Source organism: Anarhichas minor, unplaced genomic scaffold (genome assembly GCF_050575085.1).
Source record: "Anarhichas minor isolate MPS153535 unplaced genomic scaffold, ASM5057508v1 ptg000086l, whole genome shotgun sequence".
Taxonomy (NCBI): Eukaryota; Metazoa; Chordata; class Actinopteri; order Perciformes; family Anarhichadidae; genus Anarhichas; species Anarhichas minor.
The window spans coordinates 1459677-1487505 of NW_027466532.1; the positions used below are offsets into that span (position 1 = coordinate 1459677).

The following is a 27829-nucleotide window of genomic DNA, read 5'->3' on the forward strand; positions in this document are numbered from 1 at the left end:
AATCAAAACTCAGGATGAGCTTTGTAACTGGGTCAACTTTAACCAAGCAAATCTTATATTCATAAGGAATTGCATGTCAACTGGGGCAAGAATGTACATGAATGCTATGATCCTATGGCACCTAAGCTACTATTTAACAAGCTGGTTACAGCAAGTAGTTCACCCTTGAGGCCAATAGAACCATATAAACAAACCATAAAAAAGAGTAGTTTGTATGTAACATACTGGAGAACATATAACTTGACCAAACATCGAAATAAATGTCTTATCCATACAATTATTTATGGCATGGCTCCTTCCACTCAGTTGGTTTGATAGGTAAAGAGTAAATACAAATCATATTACAAGAGACACAAGAGGAAACTGCATCATCAGAAAATCTGCTTTCAGTCAATCTGCATTGTCAGTTAAAGCAGCACGGATATGTAAAGCTGATATGTAACCCTAACCCTAACCCAACCCACATGAGGGAACTCACCACTTACAGCCTTTTCTTAAGAACTTGGCTTAAAAGGCACCAAATCTGTCCACAACAGTTTGGACGCCTTCCTCCTTTTCAATCATTCAGAGCGAGTCCAGAAGTTTAAGAATTGAACAGGATGCCTGGTTATAAATCACCGTAGTGGTCCTCTACAGCTCTTTATTTAACTAAATATGACAAAGATGGTTTTACTTCTGTAAGCTTTGCTTTTGCCTGTCAGCACATCCGATTATTTGTATGAAATTTGAATGAGAGTTTATCATCAACCTAGATATTTATATTTTCCTCATAGAAGCCTAGCAAGAGCCACTCAGGGCTTCCTCATGGGACAGCACGACGAAGCTCTCCGTGAGATTGTAGTTATTATATTTACAGTTAAATAAACTGATTAAATAAAACAAAAATGCTTCTGTCTGCTCTGATGTTATTGTGCACACATCCACATTAAAACCATATTTAATATCTGCACATTTCCTATTTTCACATATCTTATCCTTGTAATATATATATTCTTGGTTTTTTAAAGCACAGTGCTGATAGGGGCAATGAAGCATTTTTCTGCACAATGTAGACACATGTTGAGTATGTGACGAATACAAGTTTTCAATGCTTAGATTTCAATACTCCGTAACTGGGTAATAATGTGAGATGCAAAACAACACATTCTGTCATGGTGCACATCAGCTCCAGCTAAAAACTGTAGAGGTTATCCATTTAATATCTTTTATGTTATTTCAAAGTGCCAGTGTAAAACGTAGCACTACATACCGAGACCAGCTTCATCCAGTATGCCATACTATAATACTATTACAACCCCTGTAGTTTCATAACCTTTCCATCGAGTACACCGAAAAGCCTGATCTAAAGGGTTTGTCTCCTGGGTTTAAGTGAAAAACGTTTTGGGTTCTCTTTCTAAGTCCCTTAAAAGGCCTGTGACAGGTGGAAAATACAGTTTTGCCATGATTTTATTACATTTTTTGTCAGGATCATTTCAACATAGTTGTTGTAATACTCATTTCAGCCACAAAAGGTTGAAGTGCACCACTATCAAATGTGCTTAACAGGACTAGAAGCATTCATGCTCTCAGAAGAAAAAAACATTTAGATGAAACTAAATTGCTCACTTGCCTCTCAGGGATTCCGTACAAAGCACTCTTGCCGGTATTTTAGGGGACACAAATGTGAAAAAAAGATGACTCAAATGCTCAATTTTAAAATGTAAAATATGACACAAAATAAATACATTATATAATACTATTTGTATTTGTATTCAACATGTCTCATTTCTGATTGATTTTTCTCCCTTTTCATCTTTGATTTCTTCATAAAGCAATGCTTCACAGCGGAGCATAATAAACACATTTGTTGACTCAGTCCTCTGTGATTCTGGTCAATGTAAGAAAAAATAATTGGACATTTCGAGAGTACGGTCATAATATTTTGAGAAAAAGAGGCATAAGGGTCTAGCAAATAAGTTATCATTTCAGAAAAGTCGTAAAGAAAAAAAATTCACAACTTTATTCTTTATTTAGTAAAAAAGAAATAGTTATTTTTTCTAGTCTAAATGGTTTTCCTCATAAGGACACAGCAGCTGTGGTGAAAACATTATTCTGCATCAGAAATGAAAGCCTTTCAAATATCACGGTGAGTACCATTATTGCTTTGTATTACAACAAAAGTCAACACATGATTACGAAAATAATTAAATTAAGCACATTAATGTGCACATCAATACTGTACTGACTGTTAATCACTGTAATAGATTTAAACATGGACACTGGACATAAGGGATGCAATTTCTATTGTAACTCATATATTTCCAATGAATTGGTCCAATAAACAATTAGTACACAACATTCCATAGTTTTGCTGTAAACATGGAAATGTTTGTTCACTGTTCCAAAAGTGCTGATTTGAATAGTGGTCAATATTATTGGTCCCCATGTCACTGCTTCAATCAGCCTGTGTTGAAAGGTTTAAAGAGTGTCGAACGGTATAAAGAGTGTCCAAAGGTTTAAAGAGTGTCCAAAGGTATAAAGAGTGTCCAAAGGTTTAAAGAGTGTCCAAAGGTTTAAAGAGTGTCCAAAGGTATAAAGAGTGTCCAAAGGTTTAAAGAGTGTCCAAAGGTTTAAAGAGTGTCCAAAGGTATAAAGAGTGTCCAAAGGTTTAAAGAGTGTCCAAAGGTTTAAATAGTGTCCAAAGGTTTAAAGAGTGTCCAAAGGTTTAAAGAGTGTCCAAAGGTTTAAAGAGCGTTCAAAAGTTTAGCAGGATGTGGAATATGAACTGAATACATTCCATCCTACCAGTTACTGCACAAATAATGCAATGTACAAGACAGTTTGTACTTCACAGGAAGCAACAGACTCGAGGGCACATTTACTAAGAACACATTTGCTGTTGTTAGCCTAGCTTAGCATTAAGACTAAAAGCAGGGGGAAAGAGCGAGCCTGGCTCGGTCCAAAGTTCTAAGATACAACTGACACCTTTAAACATTTAAACACGTTGTATGTCATTTGATTAATCTGTACACAAAGTTAAATGTACAAACAACAATAAAAATGACTTTAAGCTTTAAGAGATTTCAATGCTGGAACTATATCTTGATTCTTGACAAACAGCTCCGCCCAGCACTTCTGTGCTGTGTCTTTTTTGGTTGTAGTTCTGGTCTCCATACAGACAAGATGGCTATGGAAACGTCTGGAAGACTTCAGGAAACCGAACACAGTCAGTGGACCAGGCCAGCTTCATACTCAAAGTCCCAGTGAAACGGAAGGTAGAGCGTCTCTAGCTTCTGTACTGGGACGCATTTCAAAGAGAAACGGAATATTTAAGAGGTGTACATTTACAACAGAGTTCTAAATCAAATCCTTTGCATTTGATTGGAACACTAAAAAGTGGGCGGGCTTAGAGGACTGTTTCTCCACACACATCTCCCTCAGCTGTTAGATCAGGAGGAGGATGAAGAAGAGATGAATCTTCATCCGGCTCTGTTTCACTGCAGCGATCAGTGCATGCAGATGAACTTCCTCCCTGCCAGCACCAGAAGTCCTCGCTCACCCGCCGGTAAAACTCATTTCACGACATCCAGAGGACGTTCATCTGCATGTACTGTTGGTTGAAAAGCTGCAACATTTCTTTCGAATGAGTCAGATCTCAGCCACTTTGTTGTTGAAATGAAAACAACGCTTTTGCCCACTGATATCCAAACACATCTCGTCCTGTCTCTCCAAGAATGTTGCTCTCCTTAATGTTCCACATCACTGGAGGTGCTGCTGACTTAGGCATTTGTAGGCTTCACAAGTGATGTTAGCTTTAATATTAGTTTGCTAACATGTGCTTACTGTGTTCACCTGTCACAACCCAACCACTGACATTAAGTGTCTGGCACCGCAGTAACTGAGGAGATAGAGTGTACAGCCAGTCAGGAGAGTCAGGTGACATTCTCGTCTGTCATTGGCTGAGAGTCAGAGGGAGCTGCCACACCAGCAGTGTGTTTTCAGTGGAGGCTGAGCAGGGGCCTGGTGAGGAGGTCTGTCCTATCCTGCGGTGTCCTCTGCCACCGGAGAAGATGGCTGTTGAAGTGATTTTGTTGCGTCTGACCTCCCCCTCCTTCCCCCACTCCACAGGTCGCCCCCTTACCCACACATCAGGGTCCTCGCTCACTTCATAGATGGAGCCGTCCTCCGGGCTGTGCTCCAGGTAGTCTGGGGGAGGCCTGTGGGTCCCCTGTTCGGGATGGGCTGACAGCAGCTTCCCAGGCAGCTGGCAGGTGGACCGGAGGCGATACTGGAGCAAGAGACGCTTGGGCTTCTCCTCCCTTGGTGGAGGAGCTTCTGAGTCCTGGGGGAGGCTGCTGTGCTCCCACCTCTGCCCCTCTTCATCTCTTCCTCCATCACCTTTACCTCCCTCTGCTTCTCTGTTGGTACCCTCCTCACTGCTGTTGAGGATGGAGTCCCGTCTGAGCAAGTCGGAGGCCAGGGTGCTGGAGGTGGACACCATGAAGTCCACCGGACCGCAGTGGGCATTCAGAGACGTCATCCCCTTACCTAAGGGTAGGACAGTTCTAAATGAATCCACGGTGTCTCACATGGCAATGACAAGAAGTAAATGATGTGTATCAACAAGATAAATATCAGAGTTATGTTACAATTTTCCAACCGGCCACTGTCAGCCCAACAACCAGCCATTGCTGATGAATTCAAGCAGGTGTATGTGTGTGTGTGTGTGTGTGTGTATGTGTGTGTGTGGAAAAGCAGTTCAAGGGGACATAACTTGTGGAGAGGTTTACAAAACAAAGTTTAAACCACAATGAGAAGGATTTTTTTTTTTTAAACAATGTATAAACTGATACAAAAATAATCCCTCTCACTCATCTCTTCTGACACACTAGAAGTGTGTGGTGGTGTCTGTATCTGCAGAGATCCTGTCCTCGGTCTATATTTTCTTATTTTACTGTATCTGGGACGTTTCTGGGTGTCAGCCTCTATAAACAGGTGTCAGATTGTAAGCACAAAAATGGCCGACACAGTGGCGGCGACTAAACCCAAAGCTAGTGCCATGTGGACAAAGCTTGTTCCAAAACGAGAAACGAGAGTGAATCTGGAGCTGGCTTTCACCAGCTGAAGGAGGGGCCAACTCTGAATGTTGTGTTTACAATCTGACAAATCCTACTTAATGTGCCTTTAATATCAAAATCCTCACTGAGACCAGTGGGAGACGGAGTATTAAGGAGACAAATCCAGAGAATGTATCTCAGAGCACACACATTAAGCGTCAAAATGTTGCCTTTTTTCAATCCAATACACTTTTGTTAATCCAGTGTCAAGATGCTAATAAATGACCAGATTAGTTATATAATGTTATATTAGTTGTCAGTAGTGGACAAAGGGCAAATGTTAACATGGTATTACATGTTACTGTTCAAGCTGAGAGATTACATGGGTAGTGCCGAAAGCTGGCTTCAGGTTCTCCTGTGAAATATATGTCAATTTTTAAGCTTCTCAAAATTTAACCCAAATACATGGTCTTCCAACCCAGTCTCACTCCCAACTTCTCAATAATCGATGGCCGGTCAGTCCGATGCCGATGCACCACGCTTTCAAATACCCACTTCACTGAAATGGTATAAAGAGCGAGATAGTCCAGGGACGGACGAAAGGGGGGTGAATGAGTAAAAAAGAAAAAAAAAAGTTGTGTTGGTGTCCCGTGCAAAACAAAAAGTAACCGTTGACCAGGCGGCAACCTCTGGTTCTGCCGAGTGAAGCCAATGCTTGATGTGTTAAAGCTGCATTCTCTCTACTGTCCACCAGGGGGCGACTCCTCTGGTTGTATAGAAGTCTATGAGAAAATGACTCTACTTCTCTCTTGATTTATTACCTCAGTAAACATCGTAAACATGAGTTTATGGTCTCAATCTCTAGTTTCAAGTCTTCTTCAATACAGCATGATGTTCATTTAGTACATTATGGTCCATTTAGAGTCAAACAGACCATAAAGCAGGGGATGCTTTAGGGCGGGACTACACAGTGATTGACAGGTCGCTGCTGCTACCAGAGTCGTACGCGGCGTCTCTCCAGTGTGGTTAGTCCTGTGAGTCACGTAAGTTGTTGGTGACGTGACTCATTAGTCAGTCAAGTTAACGTCAACCAGGCTCTTTTCCATAATCAAAGTGGTTTTGTTGCTTAAATCTAACTTTGTTTGAATAACAAGTTTATTTTGAAAAGACACTATTCCTAAAACAAGTGGAACAAATACAAGTCCAAAACTGATGCTACAGGGTAGATCGTTGTCGATCCGTGGTTCGGCAAGTATGTGAACCGCGGATTAATTACACAGTGTGAAATAAAGTTTTACTGACGATCGTTATTGGACAATTTTTAATATGCGATCAGGACATCAGAATTTATGCTTTCTATTCGCCAATCCCTGATGATGTTACTCTGTGAACAACAAATCTGCATTGAAATTGACAGAAGAACTATTAATAGTGGCAGCACCGCTAACGGCTAATGAACGAAGGTTCCATTCAGTTACATTATGATGCGTTCAGGCTGTTCAGTGAAAATGATCGTTGGCCGAATGTAAATTAAACATTACCATGATGTGTTCAAATGTAATCTAGTAAAATGTAGTTAAAGTAAGAAACTTAAATAAATCCATTTATTTAGGGAAATGTTTGTACAGCAACCTAGCACGTCATAGTTTGAGGCTTTGGGCCACTGACCAAGCACTGGTATTTGAAGAGTTACGAGTGAGAATGTGTTGGGCCTTTAATGTGTAAAAATGTTACTGTAAAATATTTGATGTACTTGCAAAATAAATATAGTTTAGCTTTAGTTCTTACACTGACTGCTGTTACAGTTTAGTTCCCCATTTGGTGGTGTCTTAGTCACCACATATGGGGTCATGACTTCATGCTGCAGAGATGTATGTGTAAACAAGCTTCAGTCACACAGAACATGCTGCCATCAGGAGAACTACTGTACTCAGCACTGACCTGTGATTTTGGGGATGCCCTCCAGCGTGGGCACAGGGAAGGTGAGGATGATGCCTTGGCTGGTCCCCACCCACAGCAGGCCCTGGCAGATCAGCAAGCTGGAGACACAAACCTGACCTGGTGTACAAAGAGACATCAAACCTTTAACATGACCACCATTACTGCTGCCACAACAGGAATACAGTCCATGTTCACAGCGGTCTAAACCTGATCCAGGACCTACATAGTACATGTCAAAGTCCTGGAATCCTCCACAAGCATTTCAGTCATTTAATCTTTTTATAAGTGGGAGACGACGACATCTGGCGGGTGCAAAGTAACAATAAATGATTTACACAAACTATTGAAATCAGAAATCAGACTCCTCATTCAGTGACTGAATTAATCGTTATATACTTTTTGGCTACTGATGACATCACTGAGGGCTCTGCTAATGAGCTGCACTGCAGTCAGCATATAACACTTCATTACCTTTATTGGTGTTCAGTAAACGTTTGTGTGGTCTTCTAACTAATAAATGTGATCTGAACATGGCACTATACTCTCTGTATATCCATCTGGTCTGGCCTTGCCTGGTGTCAGATGGGCGGTGCGGGTGGAGATGTTGACTTCCTGTAGTGGCTCCAGGGTCTCGGTGTGAAACAGGTGAATGGAGGAGCCCTGGGTGAAGGCCATCCAAACCCCCCCGCCTGAACGAATCATGTGGCTAACACTGCAGCCTGGATCAGAGTGGGCTGTGAAGCTCTACAGTACAGAGAGGCAGAGAGAGGGTCACCGTCTGCAGGTCATCTGTCAGCAGTAACTCAAGCTCAAATATGACATAGGGTTCTATGGAATCATAGTTGTGTCTTTTGGGGAAAACATTATTTTGTAAGCACATGAATCATATTTTGTAGAAACAAAAGAGAAAAAAAAATGTTTGCAATTATCCATATTAGCGTACAGTTAAAAACTCACTACATACATGTTGGTCCTCAGTCCCATTGCTATTAGGACAATAAGTTACTAGGGAAGCACGGATGAATGTAAAGTAAATGGAGATTTAAGAGTAGGGTTAATACTTCCTCTTTGATAATGCTTATAGTTAGGGCTGGCTCAGGTTTATAGTTGGGGCTGGCTCAGGTTTATAGTTGGGGCTGGCTCAGGTTTATAGTTAGGGCTGGCTCAGGTTTATAGTTAGGGCTGGCTCAGGTTTATAGTTAGGGCTGACTCAGGTTTATAGTTGGGGCTGACTCAGGTTTATAGTTGGGGCTGACTCAGGTTTATAGTTGGGGCTGACTCAGGTTCATAGTTAGGGCTGACTCAGGTTTATAGTTAGGGCTGGCTCAGGTTTATAGTTGGGGCTGGTTCAGGTTTATAGTTAGGGCTGCCTCAGGTTTGCCTTGGACCAGCCCCTAGATAAGCTGCTACAGGCCTAGACTGCCAGGGGATATCCTAGGATACACTGAGCTCCTCTCTCCTCTTCTCTCTCTTCTTCTGTATGAATTCATGTCCCATTAATGCTCATTATTAGGGCCCGAGCAACCGACGCCGGGCCAGCGAAGGCTCTATTGAAATTGTAAGGGTTTATTTTTCAAATCTGGCTGCATTTTTGGAGTATTTGCCATACTTGAAAACTCACCAAATTTTGCACACTTGTCAGGTCTGGTGAAAATAGACATGTGATATAGGTGCTATATTTGTGTGTAAACAATTTGGCTCTCTAGCGCCCCCTACAATTTGGACCGGTGACGCCCCTTGGCCAGTATGTCCGATTGACTTGAAATTCGACACAAATCCACTAGATCTACAAAAAAGCCTCTCAGACCCCTAAGCTCCGCCTACTTAGATTTTCCGCCATTTTCAATTAAGTGAAAAACACATTTTTGCGAACTCCTCCTAAACCCTACCAGAAGTCACCCATTTTGATTTTTGTGTCATTTTTCCATAGATTTTGGCCTATTTCTAGTCGCTTTACTTTAACGCACTCCTAGGGAATTGGTCAAATCCACTTCAAATTTGGTCAATACTATCTCAAGACCGTTGTGATTAAAAGTTATCAAAAGCTTTACGTTTGACGGAATGGCTTAGCCGTAGCGGGTGGCTACTTTACACGATTCCCCATGAAAAAAGCTGATGTAACTCAGCTGGACTTGTTCCAAACGGTCCCAAACTTCCTATGCTTGATAACACTCATGCCCTGAGGATGTCTACTAGCTCATTTTCACTAATGCTCACAGTGCCACCTGCTGGCGCAAGATAATCTGCGTTTTCTGACTAACACCATCCGAATTACCTGACTTGTACACATTACATTACATTACATTACAGTCATTTAGCAGACGCTTTTATCCAAAGCGACTGACAATAAGTGTATTCAACATCGGTTTTCGAGAGAACAACTAGTCACCAGAAGTAATAAGTGCATGTCCCTACCTCAAACAAGCATCTAAGAGCATAAACCAGAGCCAACGTACAGTGCAGAAACAAACGAATGCAATAAGTGCCACAAGCTAATATAAAAACAATTAGTGCAATAAGCTAGTATGAATACAGTAGATGCTAAGTAAGTGCTAAGCGGAAGGGTAGGCCTTCTTGAAGAGGTGAGTTTTCAGCCTGCGCCGATACACAATGTGGTTTACACTTGATATGAAGCAACATAATGGATGTTTGCGCGTCTTCTGTAGACAAGAAGTGGTGAACTATTTGCAAAGTATAATTTCCAGCATCAGGCAGTCCACACAGGATAAAAAACGTCAGACTCACGGCTTCGCTGTCCGACTATCGCGGACGTTCTCGGCCGCGCAGGCCGGAGTCCCGCCAGCACCCCCGACGTGCGGGAGGATGCGAGGGCCCGTTCATCGCTGCTCGCAGCTTTAATTAGCTTTAGTCACATTGCTATTAAATGGTACATGGACTTGTACTTGTACACCACTCAAAGTGCTTTCACACTTCATGTCTTCATTCACCCAATCACACACTTTCATACACCGCCGGCACAGCCTGCAGGAGCAATTTAGGGTGAAGTGTCTTGCCGAAGGACACATGGACATGGACTAGCGGAGCCAGAGATCGAACCACCGATCCTCTGATTGAAGGACGGTGCTCTACCACTGAGCCAGTCGCCCCTACAACTACTATAACTGATACCATTAATACATTTATTATCATTATTATTCTATTATATCCACTGTTGCTTTTAATGAAGCGTTGCGTTAGTTCATGCAGGACATGGAAGTCATACACCTCCAGCTGTAACCAGCTGACAGCCAGTTAATTGAATTATTGTTCCACAATAGCAAATGGTTGAAATGGTATTCAAAGACTTACTTTGGGTTCACTCCTGTATATCCGGGGGGTTTATGCATGGTGCTCCCTCTTTTGGCTTGGTAATCTGCTTGGCTAACCCAGGAAGCATTTTAAGAGCGGAGCCACCAGCGCCAAGTATAATTTTTCCATCATTATTCTGTGCATTACTCTCATTATATGAATAATTCATATCATATGCATTGAATGTGTTGTAACTCTGTTATGTTGTTCATTCTGTACACATGACATCAAACACACTTCTGTTCATCCTGATAGAGGGATCCCTCCTCTGTTGCTCTCCCTCAGGTTTCTTCCTCTTTTCTCCCCGTTAAAGGTTTTTTTTGGGGGAGTTTTTCCGATTCCGATGTGAGGGTCCTGGGACAGAGGATTTGTATGTGCAAATTTGTGATTTTGGGCTATACAAATAATTAGAATTGAATTTAATTGAGAAAGTACACAATGGCCACATGTTGCAGTTCACATCAATGTCTGTCCAAAAATGTCTTCACGTCATCATTTTATCGTATCAAATCTACATTTATCTTGACTTATGACTAAACATGTGTTTTGTGAGGTCACAGTGACCTTGACCTTTGACCTCCAAAATCGAATCAGTTCATCCTTGAGTCCAGGTGGATGCTTGTGCCAAATTTGAAGATTGAAAATTTGCCCATGAAACACAAGAACATCATTTTTATAGTTTCCCTTTTAGATGCCCGCTTACAATCTGACACCTTGTTGCTAAATTCTGACAGAAACATCCCCAACAAAGTTAAATAAGAACATCCATGCAGAGGGCAGGGTCTCTGTAGGCACAGACACCACCACACACTTCTACTGGGTCAGAAGAGATGATGGAGAGGATTATTTTTGTATCAGTCTATACATTGTTTTTTATGAAAATCCTACTCTTTGTGCCTTTAAGCTAAATCCCTTTTCAGCTACTGTGAAAAATGAGGACAGCAGTACTGCACTGTAAGCCAGCAGAGATGACATTCTGGAAAATGATGTTGCATGTTTCTTGATTCTTTACCAACATCATTCAGTTTACACCATCTGGAATGGACTGGAGTGGCATTTGATTACATGTGAAACAGTGGGATGTAAAATTGCCAAAAATTGGCAATGTAAACCAATCACACGCCACATAACTTATTTTAGCCCAGGACCCACACTCAGGTTACTCATTTAAACTCATTTAAACATCCTAAAAAATAGTTGATACCTGTGTGTGGTGGCTGGATCCTTGGATGACAGTGACTCGGTTGGCACAGCTGGCCCATACAGCGTCTTCAAGTGTCAGCAGACTGCAGACCGGCTCAGAGCCCACAGACACCAGCCTGCACGAGTCCGCGTCCCACAGTCTCTCTGAGGGGAAGAATGGTCCAATGGTTTAGCACCCACTACTGCACTGAATACCGTGAATGTGGACCACAGTCTCTTCACTCTGAAATGCAAACCAGCATGATGTCAGTGATGGAAGTGTTCTTCAGTGAGAACTCACCGCCAGCCCTTCTGTGGTAAACAGTCACTTTGCCATTGGCCAGTCCAGCGAAGAGGAAAGACAGCGAGTGCTTGAGGCAGAGGACAGGACAGCTGTCAGGGTTCACCAAAGTCAACAGGCTCTGAACAGCTGTGTCCACGCTGCTGTACACACAGATGCTGGGAAGACAAGGAGACACATTACATTGAAAAGTCAAATGCCACAATCATCATCACATCATGAAGTACAGAGCTGGAGTCAGGAAGTGGTTAGCCTAGCTTAGCATAAAGACTGGAAGCAGAGGCTGCCTGGCTCTGTCCAAATTTCAAAATGACAGCTACCCACAGGTTTTAAGTTGACTAAATCACTATATCACCAGGGGACTATAATCCCATACAAGGGCTGGGTAAATGCATTAAACTAATCAACAACTGGATGTGCCAGAATGTTCTTCAATTAAACAAAGATAAAACAGAAGTAATTGTTTTTGGTACCAAGGACGAACGATTGAAAGTCGGCGCTCAGCTTCAATCACTGATGTTAAAAACCACAAACAAGCCAGAAATCTACGTAGTTATGGATTCAGACCTCAACCTGAACAGCCTCATCAAGACAATGACATAATCAGCCTCCTATCACCTGAAGAACATATCAAGGATTAGAGGATTTATGTCTCAACAGGATTTGTAAAAACGTGTCCATGCATTCATCTTCAGCAGACTGGACTACTGTAACGGTGTGTTTACAGGTCTCTGTAAAAAGTCAGTCAGAAAGCTGCAGCTGATTCAGAACGCTGCAGCTCGAGTCCTCACTAAGACCAGGAGGGTGGATCACATCACTCCAGTTCTGAGGTCTTTGCACTGGCTTCCTGTCCAGCAAAGACTTGACTTTAAAGTCCTGCTGTTGGTTTATAAAGCACTGAATGGTTTAGGGCCAAAATACATCTCTGATCTGCTGCTACCTTATGAACCATCCCGACCCCTTAGGTCGTCTGGGACCGGTCTACTTTCTGTTCCCAGAGTCAGAACTAAACATGGAGAAGCAGCGTTCAGTTCTTCTGCTCCACATATCTGGAACAAAGTCCCAGAAAGCTGCAGGTCTGCTGAGACCCTCAGCTCCTTTAAATCAAGACTGTTTGCTGCTGCCTTTAGTTGAACCACATTCAAGGATATGAATCCATTTCTGCATTTTACTACTGTATTTTATTTCTTACACTGCTTTCTGCTTTAATGACTGTTTTTAATGTTTCAATGAATGTTCTTAATTGTTTTTAAATCTCCTTTTCTTTTGCCTTATGTTTTGATGCTTTTAATGGTTTTATGTGAAGCACTTTGAATTACCTTGTTGTTAAAATGTGCTATAAATAAACTTGCCTTGCCTAAAGAACATGTTGTGCTTGGTCTATTTAATGTGTTCACTGCTGACCGACTAGACCAAAGGTCATAAGTTTGTGTCTACAGACTGATGCTCTGAGCTGGTGGAAATGTCTGACCTGCCGTCCTGCAGGCCAACACAGATGATATTTCCTATCTTGGCTGCAGAGAGGGCCTTCTCAGCCTCCCTCTCCTCTGTGTTGGGACACGGCTCCTTCACATACTCCAGACAGAGGGCCGGGGCTCTCAGCGGGACGGTCTTGACCAGGCGAGGAGTGGCTCGGTTCAGTGAGAAGATCTCCACTTGGCCATGGTTGAAGCTGCTTCCTCCACCTGCAACCTGAGCTCCATTGGAGACAAAAAGCAAATAAATGACAATAAGACAAACACAGAAACAAATACACTTCAAGAATGAATTAAACATGAATAAATGTGATGGCAATTCCTTTAAAAAAAAAAAGATACAAGCTCTTGATAACATGTATCCAAGAAGAGAGAATACTGGTCATGGGTGAGACGGACAATAAGGATGCCAACCGGTGTGTTAATATGAGAATACATTTGAGAATTAACTGTGAAGAAGTTACTCAAAGATGAAAGTGGCAGGAATATATATTTATATACCCACATATCTGATGAATATGCAAGTCATTCACTGAAAGAATGCTGTTTTATGATCAGTTGGACCGAGGCCTCCTTCCTTTGATTATTCTACATTCAAACTACGGTTTATGGACAGTACAGTGCATCTGTTACTCAAACGGTGACAACCTCAGGTCCACTACCACTGTACTCACCCAGAGGTAACCCTGTGGTAGAGAAGTACTGGCAGTGCAGAAACCAAGCAGGCTGGACTGAGACGGACTGTGAAGAGCTGCCTCCAGCTGCACAGACAGACAGAGACATGCTTCATTTACTGCAGGACTCCTGGACTTCACACTTGTACAGTAAGAGGTGTTAAATATGCCGTGACACCAGATGGAAACCTTTTCATCTGTCATAACTTTCAAAATAAAAAGAAATCACTGCAGTTTCTAAGAAAACAGGTCAAAGAGATATAAATGTACATGCTACAGTGATCCACGTAGGATTCACCCCATAGAAGCAATATGCAACATACTGAATATTAATATATGCTAAATATGTTACTGTTATCTACTGAATGACAAACAACAATATTTACTGATAAATACATATATTTTGTCATTAATTAATAAATTATAGAACCAAAACAAACATTAACAGCTGAAATAATAATAACTAAACAAATAAACTCATAGTAATACAAATACAAATAATATTACAAATATAAGTAAAAGCTGAAATGAGCACATTAATAAATTATTAAATAATAAATAAATGTTGGTAATAATCAGGAGAAAAATAAATCTATATGTGTTATTTTCTATAGTTATGTGTCGATGTCTTAATGAGGTCGACTGTACTAACCTCAGTGTAGAAGTATATGAAAATGGCTAAATTCACATATTGTTTACAGAAGATTCATACCTCTATTTGTGCCTTGAGTGATTATCAACATGTTCAATTCAATTATTTCTGTATCTATATTAAGACATAGACAACCACCCACAGCATCACACAGCCTGGGGGAAGGATCAGCAGACAAAACACAGACAATGATGAGCCAGAGGATTCTCAAGATTTGTGACGGTCTTAATTTCATCATCTTCTAATGTTTGTTTTCCTAAAATGCATTTATATGTTGAAATGCTGCAGCCTCCTCTATGTGATGTAAACATCAGTTCTACACAGCCATGTGTTTGGTTATGAGACACAACCAGAATATATGGCTGCTCATCAGTGAGCGAGAAACACAACCAGGTGTCTTTTATACATATACATCATTCTCTTTGGATATTAGTATCAATACCCAGCAGCAGCTCTCACCTTCAGTGAGTGTGTTCTGGAGGAGAGGACAGGAAGTTCGCAGGTTAACAGTGGACAACTAAATGGAGCTTTTGTCTTCACGTCTTCTTCAGCACATTCCCACCCCGGAGTGTTTTCCTGTCCTGAACACACACACACACACACACACACACACACACACACACACACACACACACACACACACACACACACACACACACACACACACACTTACTTTACAAATATGCCAGAGTGCTCTGCTTTACCATAACTAATGTCCAACCTGTACTATTTGTAGCGTGATGATCAGAAGTTAATTTAGTTCAAAAGTCAAAGGTGTCAATCAAAAGTAGTGATAAAAGAGTGGCTGTTACAAGACATTGATCATTGAGAATCAGATAGTGATACGTATTGTTTTTATTTTATTATTTGAACATAACATGAACAAATATTAGCATCACTTTGATATGGTTATGAAAGATCACTTTGTACACAGCATATATAGAACAGAATCAATTAGCTGTGCTGTATGAATGAGGTGACCGACTGGCTATACAGTAACAGCAACAACATCAACTGTTTTCTTATTTCACCTACAAGCTATCAATAAAGTTGAGGACAAATATGCAGAAACAGAAAGGGAGACAGAAGTATTGAATGCTTCTTGGTCCAGCAGTCATAGAAAAAATACACTTTCTAAAACTCACAACTACACACAAAGCTCAACACAAACCAGCTTTCAATATCATTTTGAATTTTATGGAAGTGGATCAACTTCAGTGTCCATCTAGTTGCAACAACATTTGACAGCTAGCATGTGTGATATAGACGGAGGTAGTTCTAGTGTCCTACAGTCTCAATGCTGTCAGTGGCTTTTCACCATGCTGACAAGACAGACAGTGTTGGAGGTTATCTGAACACTACTGTGAGAATCTGTCATGTCAAAGCCTGTGAGTTCTCTAAGTCCATGTTTACGCACACACACACACACACACACACACACACACACACACACACACACACACACACACACACACACACACACACACACACACACACACACACACACACACACACACACACACACCTGAACTTACTGTGAGCTATCTTGGCAAGGTGAAGCCGGTTGACCCAGGAGATCTTACTGAGGGGGCTGGGAGTGTTGAAGACAACAATGATGCTCACTGGACGACCAGACCTGGGAACAAAACGTGTAGTGGACATGAAAGCACATGAATATGCAAAATACTTTGCAATCCAAGTTAACACACCTGTACCTGAACCTAACTACAGCTGAGCCTCCCTGTCCCTGCTCTGAGCCTGTTCCTCATCAACCTCCTGACACTCACTTGTCAGGTTTGCCTGGTATAGACAGACGCAGGCGACACTTGTTGGCATTCTGGATCTCCTCCTCCTTCAGACGGAGGAGCCTCTGCAGAGCCAGACACCAGTCCTGAGACACTATGGTGTTTAGATTCTGGGAAAGAAAGGATGGAGCAGTTAGATTGCCTTCTACTTTATTAACTTCTTTTGAGAAAGGAGGAAGAAATCAGCTTTTAGATTCTACTTTCATACAACTTGGGTCGTATTTGGTATTTGGCCATCATTTCTATCCGTTATGACACAGTTGTACTTGGTGATTTCTGGAAACACAGTAACATCACTATAATGAATTAATTATGTATTTTTTATGTATTTCATTTATATATCACTACACTTAAGTTACAAATGCTTCACAGCAGGAAGGAAAGAGAAATAGAATAAGCACTAAATATAAAGTTATAAAATATAAGAAAACAAATGTGTTTTAATTAAGATGTGCACTGATTAGTTGAGAGCAATAAGCGTTGGTACCTGGTAGGTTCCGTGGAGCGTGCCCACCAGCAGTGAGACCTCCTCCACTACAGCCAGGTCATGCTGCAGCTCCTCCAGCTCCTGGTACAGTCTGGGAGGACCCAGGAACACTTTACCTGAAGCACAGGGAGGCACATTCAGCCCAACACCTCAACTTAATACCTTGTTACAAAAGAAATGTGTGATGGGATGAAAAGGATAACATGGTACAAGACTGTGGAAAGCCAGAGTTAAGATGGTTGATTGTGTGATCAGTACACATCTCTACTGACACTGTCAGTCAGTGATGAGATCATTTGATAAACAGAAAACTATGTCAATGGGAACAGTGATTATTTGTTGAAGTAAATGAAAGTTTGTTGTAGGTATACACTGGGCATCATTTTACAGAGACACAACTGAGCTTTTTAATACAAAGTGGTTTGATTTGGCAACAATACTTTATTTTTCAGGCCTTAAGGCACTAACAGAAGCAAATAATCCTGCACTCATTGACTAGTGCTCACTTTATCAATGCAACATCAATATTTTAGTCTGTAGACCTCCATCAGATAAGATTATCTGTCAAGCAGGACTAAATGGGAAAATGGGAGCCTACTGAGGTGTGAGCTGGACAATGACAGGCAGACACATCAGAAAATCAAACAGGAAAACGTTTTGTATCTATTTTGTGATTCCATTTTAAAGATGCCTGTTAAAGATCTTCTCAGGCCAATTAACCATTTATTGTGCACATTTTTAAATGTATCAATTCATGAATGGGTAAATTAAACCCTGTTTAAGTCTATAAATAAGTCATCTAATTCAGTCACAAAACATCCATATACTATATATACAATGTATATATATATATATACATATATATGAGTATACATATCTACATATAAGAGTATAGATATAGATATAAAGTATATACGATCTGCATTAAGTCAGTGTGTGTGGTGGGTGTGGAGCTGTGGATGTACCAGTGGTGCTGGAGGTGGAGCTGTGGCGTCTAGCTGTGATGACACTGTCCCTTCTCTGGTGACTGTCCTGTCCCACCTCCACCACCTGAGTCTGCAGCAAGGGGCCACACCACTTCACCGTGTACTTAGGACCAACAGGAACCAGGCTGCTGATGTCAGGGGGACCCCTGGTGGACAAACATGTTCTAAATGTGGTCATGGCACACATATGTGGCAGCTACTCTGTGCAGGAGCCGTCTCATCAGTCCAAATCACAGCACCCCGTCTCCTCTGACCCCGCTCCCCATCACATCACCTGAGTTGTGTTCAGCATCTACAGAGCTGAAACCTGGTAGCTCCTTGAGAACAGACTCACTGCAACTAGAGGTTGTTCGTCGAGAAACTCTTCTCACGCATGAAGATTGATTGCTAACTGCTCCAAAAACAGCCATGTCTCATTCATATTTTCATTACCAAAGAAATAAACATGTAAATACTCTGTGCAGGAGCCGTCTCATCAGTCCAAATCACAGCACCCCGTCTCCTCTGACCCCGCTCCCCATCACATCACCTGAGTTGTGTTCAGCATCTACAGAGCTGAAACCTGGTAGCTCCTTGAGAACAGACTCACTGCAACTAGAGGTTGTTCGTCGAGAAACTCTTCTCACGCATGAAGATTGATTGCTAACTGCTCCAAAAACAGCCATGTCTCATTCATATTTTCATTACCAAAGAAATAAACATGTAAATAATCAAATGTAAGAGAGATTCCAGCACAGACAGTGGAGCTAAAGCAGCAGCCTCAGGGTCTACAGGAGGAGGTACTTACTTCAGGTTAACATTGGCACAGATCAGGGTGTCGTTGAGGAGGAAGACCTTCCGCTCCTTCGACTTGACAACTTGACCTTTATCACCATAAACTATTTCAGTGAGCAGTTCACACTGAATCCACTGCCGCTGCTCCGAGTTCAGCAGCTGGAAGCACAAAGCAGTTCACTGAAAAGTAGACCCTTACCTACACTCTGAGCTTCAGTCAGTATATGAACCAGTAAATTATCTTCTTTGGAGCCTGCTTGGAATAAAAGCTGAATGTACAACCCGTACTCCCTGATCTTCAAAATGACAGATAACATCAAGACAAAGGCTTGCGGATGAATGAAGCTGTCTGGACGTTGATTAGTTTGGATGTAAAAAGCTTTTGGTGGCTTTTGTTCCAGTACCAGGTATCTCAATGATTACCAGTCACATCAATATGATATTCAGTTTGGATATTCATGGTCTCCAGAGGCTGATTATTGAGGACCTTCACTCACCTATTCACTCACCTATCTCACATAGCCAAAATAAATCAACTGAATACAAGAAACATTCAAATTAGAGGGGATAGTTTGTGTTTTGTTGTATGAGGTACTGATCCATAGTCTGTGTATTACCTAGAGTAGATGCAGTCGGCACACCCCTACATAGGACAAACAGATAGGACACAAGAGCAAAGCAATGCAGTGCTGTGGATAGGGGTAGCAGCACACCTATTCTAGACACCTAAAGAGATTGATATCAGTTTAAATGTACGCTATATTAGAATATTTATCTTACCGTGAGACAGTCCTCTGTCTGGGAACTGATCTGAAAGAGAAACTTATCTATGATCTCTTCAAAGCCAAAAAACTCCGTTGACTAATACTGTATAGATGAGTTTCACTTTTACTTCAGTTCCATGACGGAAAATATTCTAAACATAGCTACACTTAAACCGATACTGATTTTTTTTAGGTGTCTGAAATACATCACAGCAGTACATGACTTCGCTCCTGTGCTGGTTCTCCAAACTCCATCTCCTGTAGTGACACACTGAGTATGGAGAAGAACCTCATACAACCACACTTCTAAACATCTGAACTATCCCTTCAATAGACATACTGTCATTATATTTATTGGACAGATTGACGCTCCCATTTAATGTAGGCCATTCCATCTACTCTCTGACACCAAGAGGAGATGCTGAATAGTATAGTTTATTTTATGAATCAAAATATGATAACAATTTCAGTCCATAAGAGGCCAACCCATAGGTTAAATCAATAGCTCATACATGTGTGTTATCATGCATGGTGCGTCACCTTGCTGAGGTTGCGGTCCCCCACACTGTGTGCTAACTGCTGGATCTCAGCCTCCTGATCAGCCAGACGCTTCTGTTCGTTGAGCTTCTCGGCCAGAGTCTCCAGCGTAGTGAGAGCCAGCTGCAGTGGCAGCCGGTCGGTGTGGGTCTTTGGAGTGTTCTTCAACATGTCCTGATACAACACAACAACAACAACAACACTGTGTTAACAAGGGTGGGGGGGTCAGGTCCTTTCACATCAAGAGAAACCAATGACCTTAAGTAAAGAACATGTAATATAATTATCATCATAAGAATATTATTAAATGGTATTGTACTTGTTTCTCTCTTTTCTAGTCTTCCGACCACTCAAAGCTCTTTAACACTACATGTCATCATTCACACCCATTCATACACTGATGACAGGGACTACTATGCAAGGTGCCACCTGCCCATCAGGGCTCTAACTAATTATTCATTTGGGGTTAACTGTCTCGCCCAAGGACACATCAAGCAAGAGATCGAACCGCTGAGCCTCTGATTGAAGGACAACCCTGCTCTACCACTGAGCCACAGTCGCCCACTGTAGCCAATACCATCTCTGATCTTAAACCAGCAATGGGGTATCAATATCTAATATATCAACATTCTGATGCTTTTCATCAGTCTAGATCTGATCTCATCTGATGAACATATCTTGATCTTCCAAACTAATTTCTCATTTGCCTCCGCTCTGTAACGTTTAACGACGGCAGGATAAGAGCATAATCATGCTTGTCTTTGTTTTGTGATAGCAGGTGTGTGACGGTTCCCTGCCATGTTACTGGTTTCTGTGTGTGTGTCCCTTTAATGGCAGGATCCCGGAGATTGCAAACTGGAGACACCTGGGCCAGTGCTCCAGAATAAAGCTGCATCTCCCTGATTAAGTCATGGCTGTCAGAGCCAGGTCGTGACAAGGTGTTAAAGGGAAACATTTAGAGACGTTTTTTCGATCGAACCACAATGCAATGCCGGAGACGCAGCAGTGACTGCCTTTCAGTTCCTCTTGTCAGAAACTCCAACACAGAGTTTCAGCAAAAATTCAGGCATGGAAATGAAACCAAATACTCCACTTGACTGCACACCACATGCTGCCCCTTTCTGAGAGATTTACTACTCCTGTTTGACAAAGCTGACAGGCTGCATAACCAGGGATCCAGGTCAGAACGGATTACTTTCAACCGAATTACAATCACTGGTTCAATGTAGGACCTGTATGATGTAGAAATACAGTCATTAAAAAGGGTTATAAAGTGGGTATACATTATTTAAACAGTCAGTTTTACATAAAGGAAATAAATGCAAACATTTTTAACAAATCCTGAAGGTCCAGATGACATCTCACCAAAATCATGTTCACTGGGTTGTAGCTGATTTCAATATAATGACAATAACTGGAGGGCTGATGTGTGATCAGTGGCTAGGGATGGGTTAAGTGCAGAGGCTAAATTGCATATATATGTACAATGTATAATGACGATGATAATAAAGTTTTTAAGTTTAATACGTTTTTAAGTTTTAGGTGTGATCAGCGCAAACAGCATAAACAGCGTGATCAGCGTGTCGGTCACTCACCTGCAGCAGCAGAATGAACTGAGGAAAGCGTTGGATAGGTTTGACCATCAGGCCGTACAGAGTGATTCTGTCTGGACTGGACGCCTGCTTTTTCTGAAAGTCACATGGAGAGTAGATTGTGTATCAGTGTTTTCTGCTTTAATAATGTTATATTAAAATAGGAACCATGTAGAGTGTTACAAAACAAAAGGGTTGCATATCATTAAATCTAACATGGATGTGTACTCCTTTCATGGGATATGTTTTGTAGAATTTTCTAAGTTTGGCTTTTAGTGCCTAATGAAAGTCTAAGAATAACACAAACTAACTGAAGGACGCAGCGGTAGATCAGCTACTCCTGTGTTCTCTGAGGTCAAATTATGTTTTTGTCCAAGGTGGCTTTGAAGAGAGTATAGCTAATGGCTTCAGTTCTCTGTCAGAAAGGTCTGTCTGACAGCATGGTAAAGCGGTAAAATGAATATTCTAAATATAACACTTCAACTGATATAGATGATTTTAGATGTCTATACATGACTTTGCTCCTGTGCTGGTTCTCCTGTCTGTTTCTCCAAACTCTATGTACTGTAGTAACACATCGAGTACGGAGAAGAACCACACTTCTAAACATCTGAACTGTCCCTTTAAAGATTGTGAGGAATGACAGCTCTGTGCTGCCAGTGTATTCATTCTGAATATCACTATGTTGCTTTTCATATCATGTTTTGACTAATATGTCACTTCTTTATACTGTATATCCCTATAAGTTTCTCTAATATTATAGTTAATCCAGCTAACATTGAGTAAGAAAGTAGTACTGGGCGGTATGACCAAAAATGTGTATCACGGTATTTTTTAAGATTCTGGCGGTTTCACGGTATATCTTTTTCCCCCGACTGTTTTTCTATAGGTTTATAGTGGCTTACTCTACTGTCAGAAGTACATAGAATATAAAAACATTTTAATGTCTTCATGTATAAAGGCTTTGCTTACTATAGGGTGTGCTCGTTTGTTCCTATAATGTTGGGATAGCAGTTTGGCTGAAGTATTGTCGCCCGCTAAGACGTACCTTGAATCCAGTGTTTTAATCATTGCTCTGAGCCCGTGTCTCTCGACTGTCTGTAGCGGGACCATGTCCTTGCATAGCTGGATCGTTATTGCGTTCGTAATGTCGCTCCACCGCTTGCTTTTCTTGTCATATGCAGTGCCTCGAGCAAATGCCTCTTCAAGCGATGTGTGACCCTTCGGCTTCACTGTTTCACTCGCGTTAACGTTACCGGTTGACGGCCTCGAATCCGACGGCCGTCATCACACTCTTGGTATTCCAACACATGTTTTCTGCTGAGGTGATGGAGTAAGTTGCTCGTGTTACCACCAGCGGCAACAACAGTGGCTCGACAAACTCGCAAAAGACGGATTTTGACGGATTTTTTAAAACCAAAACACTTCCAAACAGCAGACCCAGCTCCTCTCTTGGGCACAGACTATCGGTGCATCTCCGGTCTGTCTTTGTTCATCCTGCATCGCTCTGTTCTTTAATGTAGCGTTACTGTAGCGACGGAGCCTCTCCCAGCTGTTTACAGACTGTTGTGCTACCGGGCTAGCTAGCGAGCTGTACCCAGTATGCAGTTTTAGAAATGTACAATTATTAGTGTTACAAATTGTTTATTTGTCACAAACTGTTGTGTCGTGGTGTTTTGCCCTGTTAAAGAGCGTTAGTGTCTACTTAACCTTTGTTTGCACTTTTATTGCATTAGTTTTGAGCTTCAATACTGATGTAAAATCTGATCCGAAAAATAAAACCCCAAGCACAGTCAAGTGCAAACCTTAACACTACCTTTTCTAAATGTATCAAGTTCAATGTTTGTGGCTGGTGTATTATCAAACCTCCACTATCTCGTCCAGTGCAGAGCAGACATTGTTTGACTTTGTCAATAACTCAACTATGGTTTAAAACACAAAGAGTGAGCACCTTAAGAAAGTCCAGGAAAGCAGGTTTAGACATGCAGGCCTTCTTGATCAGTGTCATGGCATTGGTGAAGTTGTTGATGTAGTCACTGTACACCTCCAGCACCATGGACTTAGAAAACTGTGGATGAAAGAGCATGACAGGTCTCCGGATCATTTCTATAACAATGTTCACGGCCACCAGTAATACAGTCCACTGTTTCTGTCCATGCACACTCATTTAACACTACCTATTTTTCACCTGCTCAACCACTGACCACTGACCTACTGCTGGCTCAGTAATGATCAACAATTAAATCTACTTGAGATTTCAAAGATAACACATACGTCAGGCTGACGTTTGGGGAAACGTGTATAGAATGATGAACTACTCATCTAGAATGTATGACCTGATGAAACGGGGCAGCCATAAAAAACATGGGTTTGGGTTTGAATATTTCACTCGTAGAGCTCCAACCAAGAGTCACCGAGAGACAGAGGGGGGTGATTTTAAGGCTTTTTGACTGATCACATAAATAATGTCAATTACTTTCTGCTGTTCTTCTGATTCTGTTTCAAATGTAATGCTGTATTCTGAAAAAAGAGCATTTTTCATCTCAGTGTCAGCCAGTCACTGCATGCTCTAGATAAACTTAACTCTTAACTTAAGGTTCTGCATATTAAAGACCAAACATGAAGATTAGCTCACTCATGGTTAGAACCACTCAGCCTGTGTAAACAGCTGTATCATAATGTCTCTAGTTTCAGTGGAGGAGCTTTAGTCTGAGAAAATAAACCTGATATCGTCGTGGTGACGGCTGAGAGACAACACATTTATGAAAGAGAGCCTGTGTTACTAACAGGGGGTGTGGAGTCTGAAAGACTACTGGTAACAAAAGGAAGGTAGGAAAGGAAGAAGGTATCAGCGAGGCAAAGGTGTGACTAACCGAGGCGACGAACAGGTCTCCGATCGTCTCGCTGTGATCCCACTCGGCCACGCGGGACGCCAAGGCGATCTGGAACATTGAGTGGCACTGATGGATCTCCTGTAGACGGTAAAAAATTCGACGCACCTTCTTGGGGCTTAGAATCCAGTTCTGTTGCTCCAACAAAGGCTTCTGGTACTCCTGACAGACAAAGAAGGCTCAGCTTGGCAAACTGTAGAACTGTAGTTTCTTTCCGCTTTCAAAAGGATTACAGCGCTTACACAGCATTTTCTTTTCTGTCTGGCGTTTTTTTTCAGCAGGGTTATTCAGTTAGCTGCATGCTGGAGTAGTTCAATTCAATTCATTTTTGTATAACCCAAAATCACAAATTTGCCTCAGAGGGCGCTAGGCTTTTTAGAGTAGTGTATTTTGCACTTTGACACCCTTAATCATTTCCTGATAGCTTCATAATGACTTAAATTGGCATGCCAGGATTTTTAAGTAAAATACTATTATCACCCTGAATCATACATTACATTAAGTTATTTAGCAGACGCTTTTATCCAAAGCGACTTACAATAAGTGTATTCAACATAGGTATTCAAGAGAACTACTAGTCACCAGAAGTCATAAGTGCATCTCCTTTAAACAAGCATCTAAGAGCATCAACCAGAGCAAAAGTACAGAGCAGAAACAAACTAATACGGATACAATAAGTGCAACAAACTAATACGAATACAGTAAGTGCTAAGTGGAAGGCTCAGGGTAGTACTTCTTGAAGAGGTGAGTCTTCAGCCTAATGAAAGATGGGCAGCGACTCTGCTGTCCTGACGTCAGTGGGGAGTTCATTCCACCACTGTGGGGCCAGGACAGAAAACAGCCGTGACCGGGTCGATCGGCCGCAGGGACCTCTGAGCGACGGGGCAACCGATCGCACCGAGGCAGCAGAGCGAAGTGGTCGGGCGGGGGTGTAGGGCTTGACCATGGCCTGGAGATAGGAAGGAGCTGTTCCTTTCACTGCCCTGTAGGCTAGCACCAGAGTCTTAAACTGGATGCGAGCTCTTACAGGGAGCCAGTGTAGGGAACGGAGAAGGCAAGTTGTGTGGGAGAACTTGGGGCGATTGAACACCAGACGAGCTGCAGCTTTCTGGACAAGCTCCAGAGGTCTGATGACCGACGCCGGGGCTCCGGCAAGTAGTGAGTTGCAGTAGTCCAGGCGGGAGATGACAAGAGCCTGGATGAGCACCTGCACCGTCTTATCAGTGAGGAAGGGGCGAATCCTCCTGATGTTGTAGAACAGGAATCTGCAGGAGCGTGTAACCGATGCAATATTTGCTGAGAATGACAGTTGGTCGCGTCGAAAGGAGTCAGCTGAGGTGGTTCGGGCATCTAATTAGGATGCCTCCTGGACGCCTCCCACTGGAGGTTTTCCAGGCACGTCCAACTGGGAAGAGACCCCGGGGAAGACCCAGAACACGCTGGAGGGATTACATCTCCCAGCTGGCCTGGGAACGCCTCGGGATCCCCCAGAATGAGCTGGAACATGTTGCCGGTGAGAGGGAAGTCTGGGTCAGCCTGCTTGGCCTGCTGCCACCGCGACCCGACCCCGGATAAGCGGAGGAAAATGGATGGACAGTTGGTCGTCCAGGGTCACACCCAGATTCCTCGCAGTCCGAGTTGGCGTCACCACGGTATCATCAATGGTGATGGACAGGTCTCGGTGCGGGCAGCCCTTCCCCGGGAGGAACAGTAGCTCGGTTTTCTCCAGGTTCAGCTTCAGGTGGTGTGTCGTCATCCACTTCGAGATGTCAGCCAAGCACGCAGCGGTGCGTGCCTCCACTTGAGTGTCACCAGGGGGAAATGACAAGACCAGCTGGGTGTCATCGGCATAACAATGGTAAGAGAAGTCATGCGAGTGAATAACAGAACCCAGAGATGGGTCATAAAGTGAAGAGCCACAGAATTGCTCCGTCACCACTGATGCTCTGGTGTTGTTATGATCTTCTCAACACAACAGTGAACACAGACCATAAATATGTTCCACTCTCACTCTCTCCCATAGAAACAAAGTGACTTCCTGTTACCTGAGGAGGGACGTGACTCACCTGGAGGATTCTCTTGAGAGAGTCCAGGTAGTTGCTTTCACTCTGCACAATGGAGCTGAGGATGAGACGTCTGACCACCTGAAGGAGGCAGTGAGAAACTTAAACATTCACATCAATGAATTATAAAAACACCTGCAATTAATTACTGTTAGAGGTTTTTCCAATGTACCACATTGTATCCTGTAAATTATCAAATGAAAGCTGATATTAAAATAACGGTGTCTCAAATAATTGCTGTGGTCAGCACAAACAACACCACTAATAAAGGCCTGGTTAAAAACAACAACATATAATTACCTGTACTGCAATGGCAAAATGAATTCAGTATGATGTACATTTCTAAAGCACTAATTCCATCAGAACAAGAAGAAGAAACTGAGTCCTACTCAGCACTCTGCTGCTCTCTTGGTCTCTTTTTTACACTAATTTATTTCTCACAATTAAATAATTTGCCATCTACAGGAAGTGTTGAGTTCCACTTATAGAAGTTTTAAAGGAATAGTTCATCCACAAAATGAATATTTGTATATTTATTACTCACCCAGGTTAACCTTGAACTGCTGAAGGACACTTTGCTTTTCTCTCATGCCTCCACGTTGAACGAAGAATAAAAAAATGGAGAAACGTCTTGATGAATTGAAGTAAATGGCGCCGCTTTGGACAACAGCAAAACTATATCACGACATCAGTTTACAAACTCCCACACAACTCGTGCAGTATAATCCAAGTCTCGTTTATCCAGTCTATGGATGTATCCAGTATGCTCACTACTTCACAAACACATACATCTTCGCAAAAACCTTACTATTTGCTGTTGTTAAACACAGCCCCCATTTACGTCCAATCACCAAGATCGTTCTGCAGTTTTGTGCTGTGTCTGGATTCTCCATTCACAGCAAAGGCCGGAGAGAAAAACTAGTTTTTCCTCAAGAATCCAAGGTAACAGGTCAGTCATTGATATACAGTTGGTCATTTTGTGTGAAGTTTTCCTTTATCAACAATTGAGAAAACAGCAAAGTAGAAGCATTGATTGGTGAATGAAAGCAGTATTATTGTAACAAAGTGAAAGAGAGAACAGCAGAGTGGTGAGTACGACATGACTGTGTAGTTGTACTGATGGAATTAGTGCTGTGGAAATGTACATTACACTGAATTCATCAAGACAACAGGTAAACATGGAGGACGTGTTGAGTTATCAGCTAATTAAAACAGTCTTCTTACTACAACAGGATCAAACAAACAGGGAGAATAAAAATGTTACAGATACTGAGCTTAATCATAGGAAGCAGTGAAGCTGTAATGACATGTCTAAAACGTGGATGCTGCTTTCTAAATACGCTGCAGAAAAACTAAAGCT

At 42.0% G+C, this 27829-nt stretch overlaps 1 protein-coding gene across 8 annotated transcripts in view; it reads right to left on the reverse strand.

Moving 5' to 3' along the window:
- Positions 1-1428: 1428 nt before the first annotated feature.
- LOC142938490 (rho guanine nucleotide exchange factor 10-like protein) overlaps positions 1429-27829 on the reverse strand; it is a 53802-nt gene continuing 27401 nt past the window's right edge. For all 8 annotated transcript variants that reach the window (XM_076081698.1, XM_076081694.1, XM_076081699.1 and 5 more), the window contains 18 exons: positions 26473-26550; positions 24389-24568; positions 23467-23583; positions 21519-21611; positions 19927-20097; positions 18636-18781; positions 17828-17994; positions 16863-16978; positions 16358-16485; positions 16106-16206; positions 15030-15151; positions 13919-14005; positions 13241-13461; positions 11770-11927; positions 11491-11633; positions 7550-7721; positions 6978-7094; positions 1429-4527 (listed from right to left, as the gene is read on the reverse strand). In XM_076081698.1, coding sequence (XP_075937813.1) covers positions 3932-4527; positions 6978-7094; positions 7550-7721; positions 11491-11633; positions 11770-11927; positions 13241-13461; positions 13919-14005; positions 15030-15151; positions 16106-16206; positions 16358-16485; positions 16863-16978; positions 17828-17994; positions 18636-18781; positions 19927-20097; positions 21519-21611; positions 23467-23583; positions 24389-24568; positions 26473-26550 — 2913 coding nt within the window. In that variant the 3' untranslated portion in view covers positions 1429-3931. The remainder of the gene's footprint in view (positions 4528-6977; positions 7095-7549; positions 7722-11490; positions 11634-11769; positions 11928-13240; positions 13462-13918; positions 14006-15029; positions 15152-16105; positions 16207-16357; positions 16486-16862; positions 16979-17827; positions 17995-18635; positions 18782-19926; positions 20098-21518; positions 21612-23466; positions 23584-24388; positions 24569-26472; positions 26551-27829) is intronic.